The 15,370-nt window shown below is 47.9% G+C and overlaps 1 protein-coding gene across 1 annotated transcript in view; it reads right to left on the bottom strand.

The window, feature by feature from the left end:
* TMEM39B (transmembrane protein 39B) overlaps positions 1-13,410 on the bottom strand; it is a 28,301-nt gene extending 14,891 nt beyond the window's left edge. Inside the window, exons 1-5 of the mRNA XM_011974033.1 lie at positions 13,142-13,410; positions 11,123-11,249; positions 10,382-10,601; positions 9,417-9,500; positions 8,945-9,099 (exon numbers count right to left, since the gene is read on the bottom strand). Coding sequence (XP_011829423.1) covers positions 8,945-9,099; positions 9,417-9,500; positions 10,382-10,601; positions 11,123-11,249; positions 13,142-13,145 — 590 coding nt within the window. The 5' untranslated portion in view covers positions 13,146-13,410. The remainder of the gene's footprint in view (positions 1-8,944; positions 9,100-9,416; positions 9,501-10,381; positions 10,602-11,122; positions 11,250-13,141) is intronic.
* Positions 13,411-15,370: the final 1,960 nt, after the last annotated feature.

Raw genomic sequence — 15,370 nt, 5'->3', positions numbered from 1 at the left:
AAAATAACAATAAAAGAGATGAAATTATTATTATTATATATATTTTTGAGATAGAGTTTCACTCTTGTTGCCCAGGCTGGACTGCAGTGGCATGATCTCAGCTCACTGCAGCCTTCCCCTCCCGGGTTCAAGCGATTCTCCTGCCTCAGCCTCCCGAGTAGCTGGGATTACAAGCATGCACCACCACGCCGGCTAATTTTGTGTTTTTAGTAGAGATGGGGTTTTTCCATGTTGGTCAGGCTGGTCTCGAACTCCTGACCTCAGGTGGTCCGCCTGCTTTGGCCTCCCAAAGTCCTGGCATTACAGGCGTGAGCCACCACACCTGGCCTTTTTTTTTTTTTGAGATGGGGTCTCAATCCTCTGACCTCTCAAGTAGCTGGTACTTCAGGTGTGTGCCACCATGCCCAACTAATTTTTATATTTTTTGTAGAGACAGGGTTCTTCCATGTTGCCCAGGCTGGTCTCAAGCTCCTGGGCCCAAGCAATCTACTCTGCCTTGGCCTCCCAAAATGTTGGGATTACAGGTGTGAGCCACTGTGCCCAGTCTTAGTTTCTTTCTTTCTTTTTGAGACAGGGTCTGGCTGTGTTTCCCAGGCTAGAGTGCAGTGGTGCAAACTCAGTTCATTGTGACCTCCACCTCCCGGGCTCAAGCCATCCTCCCACCCCAGCCTCCCAAGTAGCTGTGACTACAGGTGCAGGCTACCATGCCCAGCTAATTTTTGTATTTTTGGTAGAGATGGCATTTTGTCAAGTTGCCCAGGCTGGTATCAAACTCCTGAGCTCAAGCAATCCGCCTGCCTCAGTCTCTCAAAGTGCTGGGATTACAGGCATGGGCCACCATGCCCAGCCTACTTTCTTGTGTGTGTGTGTGTACTGAGTGTTCAGAATCAGTGTGTATTTCACACTTAGAGCGCACCTCAACTCATTCTAGCCTATTTCACGTATTCAATAACCACAGGGGGCTAGGAGCTATCAACTGGGTGGCACAGGTCTAGAATATGCCATGAGTGAACTGGACTGGAGGTGGGAGCTTATCTACCCAGAGTGACCCAAGAGAGACTCTGGCTTGAAGTGGGCACATATGATAGAAGATGAAGTGAGGAGCAGGGCTGAATAAATAGGATTAAACAATGACCCATGTTTACTTATAAGAGTCAGTCCCTTTATTCCCCTACTCACCTCATACAACACACCCTGAAGGAATCTTTTCTAAAGAAATTGAGTAAACTGAGAACTGAGGTCTCTAATGGGGATATCTTAGAGTAAAACCCCCATCACTCCCTTTCTGGCCTACAGAGGCTCAAAGCCTAACAACTGGCATTTCACTCACTCATCCTCAAAGCAAAGCCTGCCAGTCAGTGTGCCCTGCCCATGTACTTAGAGCCTCCAGTCAAAGCTCCCATCCCTTTAAATGACAGAAAGAAAATGCACTCCTGCTACTCAGTCCTTCATTTTTACATATAAAGAGACAAGCAAAGAAGTCAACTATACTTGGAAAACAAGCAGCATGAAACAGAAAAATTGATCCTAGTGAAAAGACAAAATTGAGGAAAGTAAGAGATTTTTAAAACAAGAATAGTATGCTATGAGAAAAGAACAATCAGCAAATGTAGAGGCCTTAGAGACGAAAAATACGATTGCTGAAAAAATCTCTAAAAAAGCTAGAAGACAAAGTTGAGGAAATCTCTCTGAAGGCCATGCACATACAGAGAAAGAGAGATTATTAGAGAAATACAGAAGAAAAAGATGACCAATCTATGAGGTCTACCATCTGATGAACAGAAATCCAGAAAGAATAGAAAAAATTGAGAGGAAGTTATTATCAAAGAAATAACAGAGGAAAATTTCCCCAAGCTAAAGAAGTACTCAAATCTCCAGGTTAAAAAAGTCCTTAGAGTCCTGATAGAATGAATGACAAAAGTCCCACAACAGACACATCCTTTGAAATTTCAAGTAATCAAAAGATAAACAGAATATTCCTCAATGCTTTCAGAAAGGAAAATACAAGTCATCTACAAAAGAATTGGAATCAAACTCAAACTGGCATCAGACTTCTCACTAGCAACACTGGATACTAGAGACAATGGAATAATAACTGCAAAAGTTCTGAGAATGTGAATTTGAACTTAGAAATCTACATAGAGACCAGGCACGATGGCTCACACCTGTAATCCCAGCACTTCGGGAGGCCACAGTGGACAGGTCACAAGGTCAGGAGTCTGAGACCAGCCTGACCAACATGGTAAAACCCCGTCTCTACTAAAAATACAAAAATTAGCCGGGCATGGTGGCGTGCCTGTAATCCCAGTTATTCAAGAGGCTGAGGCAGGAGAATCGCTTGAACCCCTCAGGAGGCGGAGGTTGCAGTGAGCTGAGATCGTGCCATTGCACTCCAGCCTGGGCGACAGACTGTTTCAAAAATAAGAAAAGAAAAAAAAGAAATCTACATTCAGCCAAACTATCAATCAAGTATGAGGGCAGAATAAAGACTTTTAGACATGCAAGGACTCAGAACATATACACCTCCAATGTACCCACTGCTAAGGAAATTACCTGATAATTTATTCCAGCAAAATAAGAAAACCAAGAAAGAGGAAGACATGGGATTCAGGAAGCAGAGGGTCCAACCCAGGAGGGCAGTGAAGGGAAATCCCAGGCTGAGAGCTGTACAGCAGACCTAAAGAGCAAACACTCCAGACTGCAGCAGGAGGAGGAAGGGCTCCAGAAGGGATGCCTTTGTGGCGGAAGTAGGGAGGAGGAAATGGACTCCAGGCAACAGACAGTATGACTGAGAGGCTGGATAAACTTGAGGATATGATGAAGGCTCATCATTCTTTTGTCAATAAGAAAAAAGAAAGGCAATTAGAAAGTCCAAGAAAAATAAAAAGCCATATTAGAAAGTTATAATGTAAATATGAAGCAAACTAAAATGTGCTATGATTTTAAGTAATTGATGGAGTGTAAGAAAAACCATTTCACCTTGACACTAGGAACATTTGTGTGCAGGGGGGTCTGAAACAGGGTCTTGCTCTATTGCCCAGGCTGGAGTGCAGTGGAACAATCTCAGCTCACTGTAACCTCTGGCATTAGCTGGGCATGGTAGCCTGCACCTGTAGTCCCAGCTACTTGGGAGGCTGAGGTGGGAGGATGGCTTAAGCCAGGGAGGCAGAGGTTGCAATAAACTGAGATTGCACCATTGCCTCCTGGGTTCAAGTGATTCTTATACCTCAGTCTCCTGAGTAGTTGGGAGTACAAGCCCTTTAAAGAAGTCCTTTAAGGCTGGGCGCGGTGGCTCACACCTGTAATCCCAGCACTTTGGGAGACTGAGGCAGATGGATCACGAGGTCAGGAGATTGAGACCATCCTGACTAACACGGTGAAGCCCCATCTCTACTAAAAATACAAAAAATTAGCTGGGCATGGTGGCAGGCGCATGTAGTCCCAGGTACTCGGGAGGCTGAGGCAGGAGAATCACTTGAAACTGGGAGGCAGAGGTTGCAGTGAGCCGAGACTGGGCTACTCCAGCCTGGGCAACAATAGCGAAACTCTGTCTCAAAAAAAAAAAAAAAAAAAAAAAAGAAGTCCTTTAAAAACATGTTCCTGCCGGCCAGGCGTGGTGGCTCACGCCTGTAATCCCAGCACTTTGGGAGGCCGAGGTGGGTGGATCACCTGAGGTTGGGAGTTCAAGACCAGCCTGACCAACATGGAGAAACCCCATTTCTACTAAAAATACAAAATTAGCCAGGTATGGTGGTGCATGCCTGTAATCCCAGCTACTCGGGAGGCTGAGGGAGGAGAATCGCTTGAATCAGGGAGGCGGAGGCTGCAGTGAGCAGAGATGGCGCCATTGCACTCCAGCCTGGGCCACAAGAGCAAAACTCCGTCTCAAAAAAAACAAAAAACAAAAAACAAAAAAAAAGTTCTTGGCTGGGCTTAGTGGTTCACGCCTGTAATCCCAGCACTTTGGGAGGCCAAGGTGGGCAGATCACTTGAGGTTGGGAGGTCAAGACCAGCCTGGTAAACATGGTGAAACCCCGTCTCTACTAAAAATACAAAAAATTAGATTGGCATGGTGGTGCACACCTGTAATCCCAGCTATTTGGGAGGCTGAGGCAGGAGAATCGCTTGAACCTGGGAGGCGGAAGTTGCAGTGAGCTGAGATCGCGTCACTGCACTCCAGCCTAGGTGACAGAGTAAGACTCCATCTCAAAAAAAACAAAATAAAATAAATAAATAAAGAGGTCCAAGACTGTAACTCTGTAACTATAGAGAAGAAATATCATGCATGCATACTACTGGGCCCTGCAGTGAATGATATCTGCATACACATAATTTTATCAAAGCCACATACTGGTTTTTAATTTTCAGAATCAGACTTAGACAAGGAACGGAAGGCTTAAATGTGGTTACACAGGAGAACGTGAATGTCAAGCTTGACAATATAAAAGTAAAAATATAGCTGCCAGGAAGTGAAAAGAGGAAGAGGGGAGGAAAAGTGGTTGGGTACCTAATATTCTTGTCTTACATAAAAACGATTCAAGATACTGACTATTGTTGATGGAGAAAAAAAAGTATAGGGATACTTACACTATTGACAAAAATAACCAATAGAAAATTAAAAATATTAAAAGTTATCAATTACTGGGAACAGTAAGGATGGGACGGTGAGCTAAATCATCTGTCATTGCAGGAAATCAATATACTTGCACGTGTGTATGCGGTATGTTTGTATATGCATAGAACATTTGTTTCCAGGATATACAAGAAACCAAAAACATTGATGATTACCTCTTGGAAAGGAAACTGGGTGGCTGGGAGGCAGCAGTCAAGGGGAGACTTTTTCATGGTATACTCGTTTAAACCTTCTGAATTTTAACTGTGTAAACCTATTATTCAATTCTAAAATAAATCAGTAATTTTTTTTTTTTTTGAGACGGAGTCTCACTCTGTTGCCCAGGCTGGAGTACAGTGGTGCAAACTCAGCTCGCTGCAACCTCCACCTCCCAGTTTCAAGCAATTCTCCTGCCTCAGCCTCCTGAGTAGCTGGGACTATAGGCGTGGGCCACCACGCCTGGCTAATTTCTGTATTTTTAGTAGAGACAGGGTTTCACCATGATGGCCAGGCTGGTCTTGAACTGCTGACCTCAAGTGATTCATTCACCTTGGCCTTCCAAAGTGCTGGGATTACAAACGTGAGCCACCGCGCCTGGCCAATCAATAAATTTTTAAAAAGAATAAGCAGGCTAGGCACAGTGGCTCATGCCTGTAGTCCCAACTACTCAGAAGGCTGAGGTGGGAGGATGGATGGCTTGAGCCTGGGAGGCAGAGGGTGCAGTGAGCCGAGATTGCACCACTGCACTCCAGCCTGGGGGCAACAGAGCCAGACCCTGTCTCAGGGTCTTGTCACTCAGGCTGGAGTGCAGTGGCACTTTAGAATTGGATAATAGGTTTACAGACTCTGTCTCCAAACAAACAAATAAATAAAACCCAGAAAGTAAAAGAGACTGCTATTGAAGAGTGGGACTAAAAATCTGGAGGGTGGGGTTGGAGACTAATGTTTTCCTATTTATTTATTTATTTATTTATTTTTAGAGATAGGGTCTCACTCTGTTGTCCAGGCTGAAGTGCACTGGTATGATCATGGCTCTCTTTGGCTTCAAACTCACCAGCTAAAGTGATGTTCTCCCCTCAGCCTCCCAAGTCACTGAGATCACAGGCATGAGCTACTGTGCCCAGCAATGGTTTTCATTATAAGCTTTTTAGCACTATTGGATTCAATTTTTTACAGTAAGTTTATATTTGGTCAATAAACATTTTTAAATTAAATAATGAAAAATAAACCATAATATGGACATTGGGTGTTATCTGCATCCAGGAAGAAAAGATTCACCAGGTAGTAACCATAAACTGTCAAATTAAGACAACTTTTTTTTTTTTTTTTTTTGAGACAGAGTCTCGTTCTGTTGCAGTGGTGCGATCTGGGCTTACTGCAAGCTCCGCCTCCCAGGTTCACACCATTCTCCTGCCTCAGCCTCCTGAGTAGTTGGGACTACAGGCGGCCGCCACCACGCCTGGCTAATTTTTTGTATTTTTTAGTAGAAACAGGGTTTCACCGTGTTAGCCAGAATGGTCTCGATCTCCTGACCTTGGGATCCACCCGCCTCGGCCTCCCAAAGTGCCAGGATTCCAGGCATGAGCCACCACGCCCAGCTGGCAACTCTTAAGTTCTAATCAGTACAATCCTTTCGAAGGGCAATTTGTTAATATCTATGAAAAATGTAAATGAACACATCTTTTGGTGTAGTTAATTCTTCTGGGAATCTACTGTGCAGAAATATTGGACACATATGCAAAGATATATGCCTCATTGTTATGAATAAGGAAAAGCTAGAAACAACTTAAAAGTTTGCCAATAGGCGGGGCACAGTGGCTCACGCCTGTAATCTCAGCACTTTGGGAGACCAAGGTGGGCAGATCACGAGGTCAGGAGATCAGGACCATCCTGGCTAGCACAGTGAAACCCCATCTCTACTAAAAATACAAAAAATTGCCAGGCGTGGTGGCTCACGCCTGTAATCCCAACATTTTGGGAGGCCAAGGTGGGCAGATCACCTGAGGTTGGGCGTTCAAGACCAGCCTGACCAACATGGAGAAACCTAAATATACAAAAATACTACAAATACAAAATTGGCTGGGCGTGGTAGAGCATGCCTGTAATCCCAGCTACTTGGGAGGCTGAGGCAGGAGAATTGCTTGAACCCAGGAGTTGGAGGTTGCAGTTAGCTGAGATTGCGCCACTGCACTCCAGCCTGGGCAACAGAGCAAGACTCTGTCTCAAAAAAAAAAAAAAAAAAGTTTGCCAGTAGAAGACAAATAAATTGTGAAAAATTCTATAACATAGAATACTATGAGGCCATTAAAAAAATGAGGCAGCTGGGCATGGTGGCGCATGCCCATAGTCCCAGCAACTCAGGAGGCTGAGGTGGGAGGATCATTTGAGCTGGGGAGTTCTAGGCTATAATGAGCTATGCCGATGAGGTGCCCGCATAAAAGTTCAGCATCCATATGGTGACTTCCTGGGAGTGGGGGATCACATAATTGCCTAAGAAGGGGATGAACTGGCCCAGGTTAGAAACAGAACAGGTCAAAACTCCTGTGTTGATCAGTAGTGGGAACAGACCTGTGAATAGCCACTGCACTCCAGCCTGGGCAATACAGCAAGACCCTCATCTCTAAAATAAAATAAAATGAGACAGACCCATATGTATTGGCATAGAAAAATATCCATTATATGATTAAGTAAAAAGTGTGGTAAACTGTACATCATGCATAGCATAATACCATTTTTGTTTTTTAAAAAACTGCATGTGGCCAGGCACTGTGGCTCACACCTGTAATCTCAGCACTTTGGGAGGACGAGGTGGGCAGATCACTTGAGGCCAGGAGTTTGAGACCAGCTGGCCAACATGGTGAAACCCCATCTCTACTAAAAGTACAAAAAGTAGCCAGGCATGGTGGTGGGCACCTGTAATTCCAGTTACTTGGGAGGCTGAGGCAGGAAAATTGCTTGAACCCAGTAGGCAGAGGTTGCAGTGAGCCAAGATTGTGCCACTGCACTCCAGCCCAGGTGACATAAGACTCTATCTCAAAAACAAACAAAAAAACTGCATGTGTGTGTACTTGCACAGAAAATATTTTGGGAAAATATGCTGCCAGTAATGGACTTCTGGGGGAATAAGACTATGTGGGACTTTCTTTTTCCATGTTAAAAGCTTCTGTAAAGTTTACTGTTTTTATAAGACACACGTGTCACTCTTTTTTTGATACAGGACCTCACTCCAGTTGCTTAGGCTACAGTACAGTGGCACAATTTTGGCTCACTGCAGCCTCGACCTCCTGAGCTCAGGTGATTCTCCCACCTCAGCTTCCTGAGTAGCTGGGACTATAGGCATGCCTCACCACACCTGGCTAATTTTTATGTTTTTAGTAGACAGGGTTTCACCATGTTGCCCAGGCTGGTCTCAAACCCCTGGATTCAAACAATCTGCCCGCCTTGGCCTCCCAAAGTGCTGGGATTACGGATGTGTGCTACTGCGCCTGGCCACATGTCACTCTTGTAATTAAAAAGTAGATATAACTGAAGCAAGTGTGACAGGGCTTCTGTGCCAGTGCCTTTTTGGATATGCAGGGTAGAAAGGGGGAGGTGCCAGCTCCGAAGCTTCCCAGAGACCAGGATTGACCCAACTTGAGGAATTCTGTGAACCAGAAAACCTGGCGGTTGGGAAATGACTGTTAATGCTCAGGCAGCCAGGCGCCTGCCCCAGAAGCAGCCAGATCCAACACCTCACCAAAGTTCTGCCCGATGCAAAGCCACAAAGGGGCAGTCCTGGGCACATCCCCGACACAGTCTGTCCATCCTCAACAATCTAGGGTCTGGTGAGATGGAGAAAGAGAGTAAAAACAGGCACAAAGAGATATACACATGCATATGCAGGCACATACACATGCTTCATGCATAGACACCCAGAGACATGCAACCACGCAGCTGTTTGCTGGCACACAGACTCGGGGAGATACCAAGAGATTACACAAGCACTGAGATACACAAAGAGAGACAAAGACAAAGGGAAAGGACCAGAGAGAGGTGAAAGGAAGAGTGAGGGAGGCAAAGCCCATGCACTCCCTCTTGGGAATGTTCCTTTGGGATATATATGCAGATCTGAGTCCCATTCTGACCTCCCCCATAGTGACAGCTGGGTAAATTATGCCACCTCAGTTTCTTCTGCAAAAAAAGGCTAATTATCCTGACCTCAGTGGGTGTCACCAGACAATGTGAGGGGATGTTGCTACCTGCCTCCGATCTTCCAGATATGGAGGCCTGGTAAGCCAGCCATGGTCAGGGCAGAGGTCAGGGACCAGGTGCTGGGCAGTGAGGGGTACTCACGGATAGCAGAGGAACAGGAGGTTCAGGAAGGAGTAGGTCCTGAAGAGGTGGATGAGGGATCGGCACAGACTCCAGCCTGTTGCCGTGAGAACGGTGAAGCGGGTGAGGAACAGCAGGATGGAGCGAAAGAGGGAGACCTTCCCCCTCTGAGAAGCCTGGGTCAGGGCAAGATAGGACGGGATGGGGCCTTGGATGGAGGCCGAAGGGGCTGTGCCCAAATCCCACCCAGCATGACCTGTGATCCCACCCAGGGAGAGGTGGCACAGCAGGCTGGGCAGAACCTGGCAAGGTAAATCCTTCTCTTTGATACCCAGTAAACTCCAAGATGGGATGTAACTAATGTTCTTCAACCAAGTCCAAAGGGAGCCCCAAGGAAATACCCTAAGGCTGAAGGGCTGGGCATGTTTCCTTGGCATCCCCAGGGGAAACGGGGAATCCCAAAGTCCCTGGCCAGCCTCTAGGACCCAATCACCTCCTTCACGATGGACCCAATGAAGCGGCGGCCCAGAACAATGGTGGTCACCATCAGCAAGTTGAAGTCGATCAGGTGGAAGTTCTGTCAGGGGGCAGAGGCCTGGGGGTCATGTGGGCCCCTTGCCCATATGCAGGCTTTTTTCATACCCACCTCCCCCTGCCTATTTCTTTCCACAGAGACTGTCCCCATTATCTGACCTTCATCGGCCTCCAGCTGAGTCAGGCCAGGAAATTACCTAGAGGAGTAGAACAGGACCCCAAGAAGGGAAGTGGGACAGTCCCTGGGGATAAGAGAGTGGTATGTGAGCCCTCTTGCTCTGCTCACACATGCCCCTGTCCCTATACTGTTTCTGCACTGAAGTCTTTCCTCCCCTTGAAGCACTCATGTACGCCCATGGTTCATCTCCACTACCGGATTAAGACTCAGCTCCTGGCCGGGCGCGGTGGCTCATGCTTGTAATCCCAGCACTTTGGTAGGCTGAGGTGGGTGGATCATTTGAGGTCAGGAGTTCGAGACTAGCCTGACCAACATGGTGAAACCCTGTCTCTACCAAAAATACAAAATTAGCCAGACATGGCGGCGCATGCCTGTAATCCCAGCTACTCAGGAGACTGAGGCAGCAGAATCACTTGAAACTGGGAGGTGGAGGCTGCAGTGAGCTGAGATTGCGCTATTCCACTCAGGCCTGGGCAACAACAGCGAAACTCTATCTCAGAAAAAAAAAAAAAAAAAGACTCTGAGCTCCTTTAGGTAAAATCTTCGTCAGATTCATCTCCGATACACTTACAGTGCCCAATGTGCTACTAAACACACTAGGAGTGTTTAGTGAATCATCAGTTTCCTGTTCCTTCAGCACCTTCCATGTTCGGCATGGAGGCAAGCGCACTGTGGTGCTTAGTAGGCTATGCTAAACTGAAACCAAAAGAAACGCGCGCACACACACCCCCTTGTTGAGTACCTACCAGGGAGGTGTGGGAGGGTGGGTGGGAAGGTGGATACCACCACACTGTCTTGTAGATGTTGATGTAGTGGACGAACAGTGCTATGAGCTGGCAGAAAAAGAGCTGCAACTCAAACAGAATGCTGGCCTGGACTGGCAGCTCGGGGATCTTGCAATGCTGTAGAGGCACAACCGTTTGGGTGGCCAGAGGAGGGCTGGAGAGGCCTGTTCCAGAACTGCTCCTGGCAGTGAAGAGAGAACAACATCAATGGCTGACCTGAGACTCCTACCAGGAAGGGCTTCTGAGGCAAAGGATTGTGGGATAAGATCAGAAAAGCAGCTTATAGCAAGGACAGGGTATTCCTAACACTGTCAGACAAAGGAACCCGACAAAGCCTTTTCCTATCCCTAATCTTATTCAGGTCTTCCAACACCCCCTAGGAGAGAAAGAATTATTAGGTCCGTCTTACAGATGAGGAAAAGGAGGCCCAGAGAGGGGAGGCAACTTGTCCAAGCCATCAGCAAAACTGGAGCAGAACTGTAATTAGAATCCAGGCCTTTGGATTTATTCTACCATGTCCCACTGCATCTGTCCAAGTGATTACCCTCAACTGAGCTCCCTCTGGGTCTTTTCTGCTGCTCACTCCCCTCTAAGCCCCCACTGGAATCTAGGATTTTAGACCTTAGAATCCAGTCAGAGAGAGCCCTGTCCACACTGTCCCTGTGAGGCCAGAGTGAGGGGCGAGACAGAGAGGTGGTTTACCTGGTGCGGGAACGAACACTGGTCACCGATGCGCTGGAAGTGTGGCTTCCACCAGAGCCCCCCGAGGATCCTGGCTCACAGAGTGGATTTCGACAGTAAGATGTCCTGTTGGGACCTCTTCGTCCTCCTGTGGGGCTCAACATAACATAGAGCCTCAAGCCAGGGGGCATATATCAAGGATAACAGCAGTGATGATACCAGCTGCCAGTCACCTAGTATCTCACTTTATCATTTAATCCTCACTGAGACCTATGATCTGGCCTCTTCTTTCATCTTCAGCTTCATCCCCTATCATTCTCTACCTCATACCCACCCTCTACCACCCGCCCCATGCTCTAAACATCTTGATCTTTCTTTCTTCAGCAAGCCAAGCTCATGGCTACCTCTAGCACTTACTGTATCCTATCTGGAAAGTCTTTCCCTGACTGCCATTTCTGAAGTTTTGAAGTAACCCTCCCCATCACTCTCTCTGCAATTTTATTCTTTTTTTCCACTACAATTCTCTCTCTGAAATTATCTTATTCATTTGTTAACGTGCTTATTGCTTGTCTGTCCTATCACAATGGAAGGTCAATGAAGTCAGTTACCTCATCTGTCTTTTTCACTGTTATATCCCCTACCACAGTGCCCAGCAAGTATATGCTGATGAGTGAACGAACCCAGCAAGGTAAGTTTTTCACACATTAGGAAACTCAGTTTACACTCTGTCACAGTATCGTGGCTGGGTATTGTGCTCTCAACTCTGGTACACATTGGGCCCCATTCAGACATATGTTTCTGGAGGTCTATAACTCTGGGTACCTTTGGGACAGCTTTTTCCTCCAGGGCCCCATGATTCAGCTCAAAGGGTATTCTGGGATCTCATGGGCAGGACCCAGGGCCTAAATAAAGGGTCAAGGACATGGCTGGGAGAATGCCGTGGCTGTGGACCGAAAACTGGACCTACGAGGCTGAGCAGTCTAGCCCAAGCTCCCATGCACCACTTTGCACAAAAGTTCTACACAAAGCTCCCAAGCACCTACAAAAGTCACAACCTGACTGGGTGCGGTGGCTCACGACTATAATCTCAGCACTTTGGGAAGCTGAGGATGGAAGATCGCTTGAGGCCAGGAGTTGGAAACCAGCCTGGGCAACATGGCGAAATCCGGTCTCTATTAAAAATATATATATACATATTTTTAAAAAGTTATAACCTGTTCATACCTCTTCACAGTAACACAGCAGCCTGCATTCACATACACCCCATGCCGTAGCATCTCAGCTCGGAAGCGTTTCCCACACTTCGGAGCCAATTTTGGGCCTGGATGTATGCCCAAAATTATAAACCTCCACAAGTCTCTAAAAAGTACCTGGCGAAAAGCTCTGCCCTCCATAAACCCCCAGACCAGAAGCTCTGTTCATACGCTATGATACTTGGCTTAGAAAATCCCACACAAACACCATTAGTCCAGAAGCTCTGCCCACACCCACTCTCCTCTCTTTAGAAGCTCTGCACCCACATAAAGCCCCTCAGCCCAGAAGCTCCGCCTACACACAACTGTCAGTCCAGAAAGCCCGCTCACAAGCCAGTAAAAGCCCTCTCAGCCCAGAAGCCCCACTCCAGAATGGGCTCCCTCAGTCTGAAGTCTCCCCGCCCCACCGCCTCCCGTGTAAGCCCCTCCAGCCCAGAAACTCCGACTGCACTAGCGCCCCCACCCCAGAAGCTCCGCCCTTAGCGCTGAGGCCACGCCCACTGGTAAGCCCCGCCCCCTTTCTAGCCCCGACGAGCGGGTCCTCACCAAAGCCCAAGCCCCCACAGGGATCCGTCTTAGAAGCCCCGCCCACCACCCAATGTCCCGCCCCCACAACAGAGGCCCCACTCCGCAAAACGACAGGAGGGGGCGGGATCCCGTCTGCACTCGCATCCCCTCCCCCTCCCGTCACCGGGCTCCTGTCCGCGTGGGGCAGCAATTAGCAGCCTGGCCATCCTAACCCGCGCGCCCACTAGTTGCCAGGCCGAGCCTGAGCTGCTCTGCTCACCCATCTCCTCCCCCCGGCGCTCTCCGTTTCGCCGCCGCAGCTCCTGCGGGCAATATGTCGGAGGCGACGGCGGCCGGGAGAGGACTAACCGCTGCAGCCCAGTCCCGGGTATCAGCCGCGCGCTCCCGCCGCGCCGCTATATTTGCATACAAGGCGGGCTGGAAGCTGGGCGCGCGCCTCTTAAAGGGGCCGCCCGGACAGAGGCGGTGCCTGCGCGCTCTTTGTCTCGCGGTCCCCCACGCCCTTCCTGCAGCTGCTGCTGAAGAGACTCAAGAGGGAGGGGAACGGAACCCACCTCCTGCTCTTCCCGTGCTTGTCTTCTCCCAGCATCTCCAGGACCGGGGCGGCGGCGAGCGGGGGAGGGTCGGAGCCGCCTCTCGGTTCCCCTGGAGATGGACCATATCCCTGAGCGGTCCGCGGGCACCTCCATCCCAGCCCCACTTTGCGCTTCATCCTTCTCTTAGGCCTCACTGCGCTTTAGTCTACCCCAATCAAAACTCAGGAGTCACTTCCCCCCTCCCTCGGCCCCCACATCCTATCTTTGCCTTAGTCTTTGTTAGCCTAAGTCCTAAATATTTCTCGCATTTGACGTTACTCACCGTTCTCATTGTCGATACCGTGGTTCAGATCCTGACTCTGCCATTGCCCAGCCTTGAAATCCTGTTTTTTATGCTTTACGATGAGGCTGCTGATAGTCACCGTGTAGGTTTCGGTAAGGGTTAAATGAAATAGTGCATGCAGAACTGAGTCTGAGTTTTAGTGTTAGCCATCATGTTTGGAAAAGCATTCACTAAATGAGATACATTTATTGTCAGTGGGATTTCTTCCCTCACGAGTCCTACAAGCAGTTTCAATCATCTTGTAGCTCCATTGCTTAGCACAGTACTTGGCACCTAATAGCAGTATTCAATTAATTGAATTAATTAGTAGATACTTCATTAATAGATAGTCATAGAGCTTACAGTCAAGTGGGAGGAGATAGACATGAACAAAATTAGTAAATTCTGTAGTATGTTAGAAGGGAATGATTGGTGTGGAGGAAAAACAGGAAAGGGGGATGGGGTTGCAGTTTTAAATAGGGCAGGCAGAGTAGGCTTCAGAGTTGACTTGAGTAAACACATGAAGGAAATGAGTGAGTCAGTCGTGCAGATTTCTGGAGAAAGGGGGTATTTCAGGCAGAGGGAATAGTGCAGAGTCCCTCAGCCAGGAGGGTGTATTTATCTATGTATTTATTTTATTTTTTATTCCATTTTTATTTTTTGAGACGGAGTCACTGTTGCCCAGGCTGGAGTGCAGTGGCTTGATCTCCGCTCACGGCAACCTCCACCTACTGGATTCAAGCGATTCTCCTGCCTCAGCCTCCCGACAAGCTGAAATTACAGGTGTGCACCACCACGCCTGGCTAATTTTTGTTTTTTGTTTTGTTTTGTTTTGTTTTGAGACTGGAGTCTCCCTATCTGTTGCCCTGGCTTTAGTGCAGTGGCACAATCTTGGCTCACTGCAACCTCCGCTTCCCGGGTTCAAGCGATTCTCCTGCCTCAGCCTCCCAGGTAACTGGGATTACAGGTGCCCGCCACCATGCCCCGCTAAATTTTTGTATTTTTAGTAGAGGCAGGGTTTCACTGTATTAGCCAGGATGGTCTTGAACTCCTGACCTCAGATGATCCACCCACCTCGACCTCCCAAAATGCTGGGATTACAGGTGTGAGCCACTACGCCCGGCCACGATCGGCCAATTTTTGTACTTTTTAGTAGAGACGGGGTTTTATCTTGTTGGCCAGGCTAATCTTGAACTCTTGACCTTAAGTGACCTGCCCACCTCGGTCTCCCAAAGTGCTGGGATTACAGGCGTAAGCCACCACACCAGGCCAAGAGGGTGTGTTTAAGAAATAAAAAGGAAGCCAGTGTGGCATAGGTATAGGTATAAGAGTAGGACATGAGAAGGGATAGATCATGTAGGGCTGTGTGGTTTTTACTTTGAATGAGATGTAGAGTTATTATAGGGTTTGAACTTCTATTTAAAATAACTATTCCAGCTGTCTGGTAAGAATAGACTACAGGGGCACCAGGGTGGAAGCAGGGAGACCAGGCAGGAGGCTGTGGCAATGATCTTAGCAAGAGACGTTGATGGTTTGCACCAGGTTGGGTGAGATGGTGAGACCTGGTTGAATTCTGGATTTGAAGGTAAAGTCTACAGGATCTGTTGGGCAGAGTATGGTGGCTCATGCC

This window comes from Mandrillus leucophaeus, unplaced genomic scaffold (assembly GCF_000951045.1).
Source record: "Mandrillus leucophaeus isolate KB7577 unplaced genomic scaffold, Mleu.le_1.0 Scaffold141, whole genome shotgun sequence".
NCBI lineage: Eukaryota > Metazoa > Chordata > Mammalia > Primates > Cercopithecidae > Mandrillus > Mandrillus leucophaeus.
Note: the sequence above shows the minus strand (reverse complement) of the source record. Positions and strands in the feature narration are given on the sequence as shown.